This window comes from Episyrphus balteatus, chromosome 3 (genome assembly GCF_945859705.1).
Source record: "Episyrphus balteatus chromosome 3, idEpiBalt1.1, whole genome shotgun sequence".
Taxonomy (NCBI): domain Eukaryota; kingdom Metazoa; phylum Arthropoda; class Insecta; order Diptera; family Syrphidae; genus Episyrphus; species Episyrphus balteatus.
The window spans coordinates 34,176,113-34,184,357 of NC_079136.1; the positions used below are offsets into that span (position 1 = coordinate 34,176,113).

The following is an 8,245-nucleotide window of genomic DNA, read 5'->3' on the forward strand; positions in this document are numbered from 1 at the left end:
GAGACAGTTCAAGAAATTGATTTCTTATTTTTCAAAAAAAGTAATAACAACTTTTGTATTTTTAGCAAGAGAATGTTTTAGTGTTGTAGAGAATTTTGTAAACTGTAAACAATCTTTTCTCGCACATTTTTTTTTTTCATAATTTTGATAAAAAGTGCTCAAAACTTCAAAATTTTCTTTTTTTTTTCTTCTTATTTTTACTTTTTTGACTTGTAACTTTCAGAATATCAAAAAAATGTTCTAAACAAAAAAGACGTTTTTTGTATTCCCAACTCAGGTGAATTTTACGAGTGCGAAAAACAATGTTATGATAGGTATCACTGATCTGCAAAATGTATCTTTTTTTCTTCTTCAATTTTATTTTTAATAATGAAAGATTTGACTGTCCTGAATCTAAATCAGTTTCAGAAAAATTCTAGCACGTACCATTTTTTTAAAATGATTTTTGAAAAATGTGAGTAGTTTCTAGAAAATAACCCTTTTAGATTCGGTTATTTCTGATAAACCATTCGATACACTGCCTTGTAAAGCTTCAGATTGGTTTCTCCTAAGAACAAAAATTTATACTTTTCTTACGGTTTTTGATGTGCTGAGTTCGAATCCAAAGTCAAAAAAATTCTAGCACGTCAGAATCTTGAGATATACTGGTTGAACAGAATGAAAATTCGCTTGTAGCAAAGAAAAACGTCGTGGTACAAGATGTCAAATAAATTCGCTCAAAATGTAGAAAAGATGAACAGAATTATGTGGCGTACAAAAATGTCAATTGCCTTGAAAAAAAAATAATTTTAACTGAGTAACCACATTAGAAACGTCAAAAGTCATTATGCTTGTAGCTTGAAGTAAAAGTCGACTCGACTTGTACCACAGCGAATTTCCTTGCCACAGCCACAGCTACGTATTCTGGCACCAATATACTAATTTCATACTTTTTAACTTTGACAGCGACACAAGACACAAGCCACAGCTACATCATTCTGGTCTACCAGTTACGCTTTAGAAAATCACAAAATAGTTTTTTTTTTTTAGAAAATTTGAAAAAAAAAACTATTTATCTCAAAAACGAGAGCTGACCGAAATTTTTGAATTCAGGAGTCGAATTATGGCATACGATTTTGATCATACGTTAATGTATGGACGCTATATGTACTTCTCTATCTTTTCTACTTATTAAATAGAGACAGCAGTAGTCAAAACGTTAACGTATGATCGAAATCGTATGCCATAATTCGACCCCTGAATTCAAAATCAGCATACTAAAATCTATTAGAAAAGTATACTTTTCTTCTTGGGAGAAAGAAATATTGATGATCAGTTTCTTTATGGTAATATATGCCAAACCTACTTGACTTACTTAAGGGGGGAAATCCCTCTGGAATTTTTTATTTTTGCATTATTTTTTTTTGCGTAATAAATTTATTTATCAACCGAAGAAACTATTTTCAGTGGTCTTAGCCTTAAATGAAGCATCAAAAGTGCTTAGATAGTCCCGAAACCAATGCGCTCCGAACCTTCCATAGTACGAAAACGAAAACTTTAAACGCATTTTTTTCGAAACTAGTTTTTTTCAGCGCCGTGCAATGTAACTCAAAAACTAATGAAGCTATCGACTTGAAATTTGAAGCAAATTACTCCTTAACTTATTGGCCACAACATGAACCTAAAAGTTGAATAAAATTTGTACAGTAAATATTTTTTTTTAACTACTTCTTTGTAAAAAAAACATGGTTTTTTTTCGTTTTTTTGATTTCTAAATTTTATTTTTCATTTAAAAAAAATAAATTTAGGTTCATGCAATGCGTACCAATATCATCTAACGGAAAAAAATTTCCTTTTTGATTTAAATGATTTCCTGGGCCTGTGCATTGGACGGCGTAAACTAGAGGCGTCAACTTTGAAAGGCTCCAGAGCGGCCATTTTGCTATTTTTTCATTTCAAAAAATATTTTTCAATACTTAATAATGTCAGTAATATCTTGTCTTTTTCCAAATTTCAATAAGTGCTTTCAGTTTTTCATAAAAAAATATTGAAAAAGGTGTCGTCCAGAGGGATTTCCCCCTTAAATTAAGATACTTGGAGAAGAAAAAGAGATATTGAGAAGATTGAAACTGAATTTGAAATTAATTAAGTTCTTTTATAAACCGTGACAAATTTAGTTAAAAAACATTATATTACCCCAAAATATTGCTTCGAAAACAGGAAAAAATTGGTTTTCGAGATTTTCTAACAGGATTTTGACTTTGAATTCGGAATCAGCAAGCAAAAATCCTTTATTAAAAGGAGGATTTCCGAACAGACCAGTGTATTCAGGCAATACTCTATCGTATGAGCAAAAAAAAGTTTTTGGGGTAATACCTACAAACTGCTGGGTCACCCATATTGTGAACATCATAAATGGGTCATTCCATTATAAAGTATATTTAGCTGAAGAAGCAATCTTTTTTCTTAAAATTTGGTGTATCTCAAAGGCTTATGATAAAGTTAATGTTCCAAAAGTTTTACAAAGAACTAATTAGCTTAGTTATTCATAGAAAAAGAAGGTAACGGACAAGACGAGTAAGCGTCCTCTTCGTTACCATCTTTGCCTACGTTTTATTAGTTTTTCATGAAACTTTTAGAACATCAATTTCCTTCAAGTTTCAAAAAAAAGATAGCTTCTTCAACGAGATATACTGGAAACAAGAGTCAGTGGGTCATATGCAATAAAAATGACCTTAAGCTCTTATCTCACTTTTCAGTACATTTTCTTGAGATCAATCTCATTTTCTTGATATAGTCCTCTAGAAAATGTACCAAAAAGTGAGATAGAGCTTAAGCTCATCCTTTTTGCATATGAGCCAAGTTGTCCTTTCCATTACTTTTGGAATGGCCCAAATGCACTGTAACTAAAATAGAGAAAAAAGAAAACTTTTTCCAAATGAATCATAATCATCATTACATTATCAACTACTTACCTACTCCTCATCGCCTGCCAAGCAGCTTCAATATCCGCATATAAATTCTTTTCCGATGGCTTCCCACCACTCATTCCATACCCAGAATAATCATATCCAAAGATATTACAATTTAACCGTGATCCCAATGAAATATAAAAACTACTCATCTGACCAAGATCAACAGCATTGCCATGTGAAAAGAGCAACGTATACTTGGCATTCTTACTGCATTTCACATAAATGCAAGTAATTAAATTTCCACGCGATGTGCGCGTAAAAAAGGCCTCAACTTTGGACTTGTCGCGTTCCGAATATTGCCATTCCGCTCGATCGAATAGATGCAAATTATATTTGATATTTGTATCATCAGCGGCTGTTAATTTGTATGTTGGTTCGGGTGGTTGGAATGCCAATTTAGCTGCTATCGGTCCCGGACATGGAGGACAGCAAAACATGCAGCATAATTCACTTAAACTGAACATGATTTTGTTCTTTTGTTATTTTGGAGACTTTTCAGTTTTTTTTGGGGGGGGATTATTTTGGAACAAACAGGTACAAAGGAGGAAGATGTTGTGTGAGGGAGAAGGAGGATCTTCTAGCTAAGGACAAGGAAGAGGTTTTGACAGAGGCAAAGTCAGTAGAAATGGATTCAAAGCAAAAAAGGGACAACATGGAAGAAAAATTGTGTTCCTAGATTTTTTGTTATTTTTTTTTGTATGGAATCGAATTGAAAAATGGAAGAATTCAGAGACAATTTTAGGTGTTCTTCGGTCTTTGGTGGCTCTCTAACCTTCTTCAGGTTCTTTTGTGTTTGGAAGGTTTTTTTTTTGTCTTTTCTTCCAAAAACTTTTGATGGTTTTTTTTTTGTGGGTTAAAATTAAGTGAAGATGTGTGATTCTGGTTTTGGTGATGGAGAGACTTTGGAGATGGAAAAGTGTGCTTCACAAATTTTCTTTTTGTCTATTTCTTTTACCTTATACCATTCATATTTTTTGTTGTAATTCGTCTTTTCTTTCTTCGACGAGTTCTTTTGTTGGTTGGGTTTGATGATGGTGGACAGGAATATATCTCGACGAGGGGGAGAGAGAGAGAAGAAACGACAAAGGCGAAGAGAAGAAAAATCTCTCCTACTTTTTCGGTGTTGGTTTTTTTTTTTTTTGTTGGTTTGAGGGGAGACACACAAAACGTCGACGACGACGACGTGTTTTTTTTTTTTCTTCTTTTTTTTTGAAGAAATTCTATTTAATCGTATTTTATTTAAGAAACATTTTAGTACTTTTTTTTATATATATTTCTATTCACAAATCATGTTTTTTTTCTCTTCTTTGTTATAAAAAAAAAATGAAGAAGTAATTGTTTGATTTTGAACTTTTTTCTTTTTATGAGTAGGAAGAAAATATAATTATAAAAAAAAAAGATAGTTTATTTTTTGTTCTTTTATATTATTAATCACCCGTATCACAGATTCTTTTTTTTTTTTAATTTAAACACACAAGAGAAACAAGCCACAATGAAAAAATGAAATGGATGGAAATGGTCGTCTCCCGTTTTGATTCATTTTTTTTTTTTTTTTTTTTTATATCGGTTCTGTCAGTTTTTTTCTTCGGAAGGCATTGCCATGCGCAATGGAGATTTATTGTAGTTTCAAAGTTCGAATTTCGAAGATAGTAGATTTATTGTAGTAGATTTTTTAGGTTTGTTTGTCTGCTTTTACATGAAGACGCAAGGCGAAGAAATTATCTTCGAATTTCCTTTTGATTTTCCCTTCGGTGCGTCGCGCGCTTCTACACGTAGTAATTTTTATAAGACGCAAATTTGACAGCTATTTTTTTTATTTTATCTTGTTCTTATTTTCGTATCTATTTTTATTTAAAAAAAAGCACCAAAATATACAAAAAACAACATCAGGGGGCTCTATGTGCAACGAAAACATTTAAATAAATTAACAAAAGTTAGTATACACCCATAGCCGTATTTAGGGGGGGGGGTTTTGGGGGTTTAACCTACCCCGAAATTTTTTTCAGACAATCAAAAGATATATTATAAACAAAACTAATATGTGCAGCACTAAATGTTTTGTTTTTGTATTTTAGTGATTTGATTACCTATCTGGAAATCTCCCTTAATGTCTCTACCAATTTTGTATCGTTAAAGAAGCTGTCGATGAAGTTTTTATAAGGGAAAACAAAATTTTTGTTGGACCATTACAACGTTTGGTAAGGGATTTTTCGAACCATTTCCATTTCCTTAAGCATTTCCTTAAGCACCATGTTAACATCTTAAAATGCTCTTTATACTCTTTAAATACCACAAGTATTTATGCAAGGTTTTTGGTGCCGAGACTAAACTATACTTTTTCAAAGGGTTTCGGTGTGTCGAACTCGAATCCAAAGACAGACATATTCGATCACATCTCGTTTTTCAAATATTACCGTTAAATCTATTTAAATCTTTCCGAAATCTTTTCTACTGTCCGAGATATTTCTCGCTTGTTACGCACTTTTGTGCTATGATAAGCTTAAATCCAGTATAAGAGCGAAAATAAATGCATCCATTTATTCAGAGAGTGTATTACCTATGAACAACATTTAATAACGAAAAAAAAAAAACAAAAATAATAAAAAAATTATTAAAATTATTTTTATTTTAAGTGGGCGAAACGCTTTATAAATTTATAGTTGAGGTCACTTGAACTTTAAAATTGTATGTACAACATTTCGTTATTTTTTTGTTTCAAATTATAAAATTAAACAATTTCAGTTTATTGTTAATTTTCAAAGTGAAGTATAATTAGCTCATGGCAAACAACTTGGATTATTTAAAGTTTTTGTTTTTAAGTAGTGCCAATTTAATTTAGAACTCAATAGATAAAATGTATCTATTAATTTTCTGTCCATTTTTTTCGAGGTTAATCGAGGTTTTAAACATTACGATAATGGAGAAGATTAAAAAAGTGGTTTTCGTCATGCTGTCCGTCGGTCCGTGCGTCTGTGCGTCCATCTGTACATCGAGCTAGGGTCTAAACGGATGGATGGATTTGCTTGAAACTTGGTACAGATGATTTTTACGTAATTCCCTAGACCAGTTTTTTTAATTTTTTTAATATCTCCCTTTAAACGCATATCTCTCATACAACGTTTTCGAGGTATTGCAATTTTCTCGAAAACGGCTCTAACGATTTTGATTAAATTTGGTGTACTTCATACTCTTATTGATTCTAACAAAACTGCGTTTTTAGGTTTTCTCAAAAAATTCGGAGAACGGAAATATGGCGTTGCCGTTTTCAAAAATTGACATATTTTTTAAGTTCATATATTTCCTCAACGAATAAGTCAATTTTATTCAAAACTTATAGACATAATTTGGAACAGTCGAATGTAAAAAAAAAAAAAAAAATAAAAAAGTTTTTGAAAAAAAAATTTAAAGAGTTTTTGAAAAAAAAAATTTAAATTTAAATTTTTAAATTTTATTTTTGAGTTTTTTTTTCTCGACACTAAACAAAAACTTAAATTCCAAATAGATATTTAAGATAACGATACTTTGAACTACAATGGCAAGTACGTGCGACTCAGTCGTGCATTTTATTTATATATAAAATTGTGCGAAATAATTTTTTGTATAAAGCCTAAGAATGGTTAAAATTTGTTTCTCAACAAAAATTTTCTTGCTCGCAAACGCTCGCAATTTATATCAACCAACTTATTTGCTCTTTGTACCAAATTAAACTAGACATGCCGCTGAATATTCGGCCATTTTTCAATTCGTTTACGGTAAGCAGAACTATTTTAAACTTATAATTACGAATACTTAAAAAGGATATTGACAAGTTTTTCGCTTCGACACACTTCTAATGACCATTTGCTTTAGCACTATTATGAATCGACTGCAGTTACATATAGTTGATACAAAGTATTGTGATTCTTAAAAAAATTTTTTTGGTCTGAGCTAACCCCCCCCGAAATGAAATCCTAGCTACGGCTATGTATACACCCAAATAATATACATCCGACGAAGCGAACTCTGCCACTGACGAAATCAATTAAAGCAAAACAGCAAAAAAAAAGAACAAGATCAAAGAGAGACGTCAAAATGAGTCTCAAAATTTTCGACCGGGGACCCACAGGGTAAAAAATCTTCCATCCCTCTTTTTCGAACTTTCTTTCTCCTTTACTCTTCATTGAATCTTGACTCTTGCGTCTTCATGTAAAAGCAGACTAAGGACTCAAATTTGACATATTTTTTTTGATTTAAAATCAGTTGTTGTATTGCACCAAGAAGGAGAAGCAAAAATAAATGAAAGGGAATGTTGAAAAAAGAAAAAGTGGAAAAAGAAACGTCAAAAAAAAGTGTCTGAGAATTTCGACCCACGACTGCGGTCGGATAATTTTTTTCTTTCATCTTTTTTACTTGCGATATAGGTACTATTCGGAATTTCGCTCATCTGTCAGTACCATAAGAACAAAAGAAAATAGAAAAAAATATCTCCTAAACTGGGTGAAGATCAAAACAAACCAAATTTTTCAAGGACGCGCGCAATTTTAAAGAACTGTTGTTTGTAAAAAAAAACTCATACAAATCGATTTCAAGTGTTTTTTTAGTAGTAACGTTCTACTATAACTTAATTTAGTGTCTAAAAATCGAAAAAATTACGGAATTTAAAATATATTTCTATGCTGTATTTTTTGCTTTTTTGTTTTGTTAGTTTGTTTTTGCTGGTTTGTTTTGATTTTCGCCGAGTTTAAAACGTCAAAATGGTAACTGTAAATAGAAAGAGAAGACAAGGACAAATGTTCGAACTTCCCTATAGGGCAAGTTTAGGATTCGTAAAAAAAATCGTCTGTCTGTCTGTCTGTCTGTCTGTCTGTCTCTATCTGGAGCTGCAGCCTAAACGAGTGAAGTGATTTTCTTCAAACTTGGTAGTTAGCAGTTTTTTGTGATTCCCTAGAGGGGAAATTAAAATTTTTTTTTTATGACCAAAACTAACGGTACCTGTCATATAACGGAAATAGAAAAGTTAATTTTTTTCAAAAACGGCTCTAACGATTTTGATTAAAATTTTTGTGTGTAGTACTACACATAAGAGCCAACTTTTGAAATAAAAAAAATATTTTTTGTACCGTTATTAACGGTACCTGTCATAGAACGGTTTTTTTCGTTTCTGAATATCTCGTACAACATTAACCCGATTTAAATGAAAATTTTTATACAAAAGTGTGTAAGTAAATATAATAATAAAATTTTAGAAAATTTTCAAAAAACGAATTTTTGGTTTTTTAAAAAATATTTCAAAATTTTTTTTTGAAAAATCA

General features: G+C 31.2%; 1 protein-coding gene across 1 annotated transcript in view; it reads right to left on the bottom strand.

The window, feature by feature from the left end:
- Positions 1 to 3,391, bottom strand: part of LOC129914924 (alpha/beta hydrolase domain-containing protein 17B) — a 19,471-nt gene extending 16,080 nt beyond the window's left edge. The window contains exon 1 of the mRNA XM_055994375.1: positions 2,955 to 3,391. Coding sequence (XP_055850350.1) covers positions 2,955 to 3,391 — 437 coding nt within the window. The remainder of the gene's footprint in view (positions 1 to 2,954) is intronic.
- Between the last annotated feature and the right edge of the window lie 4,854 nt (positions 3,392 to 8,245).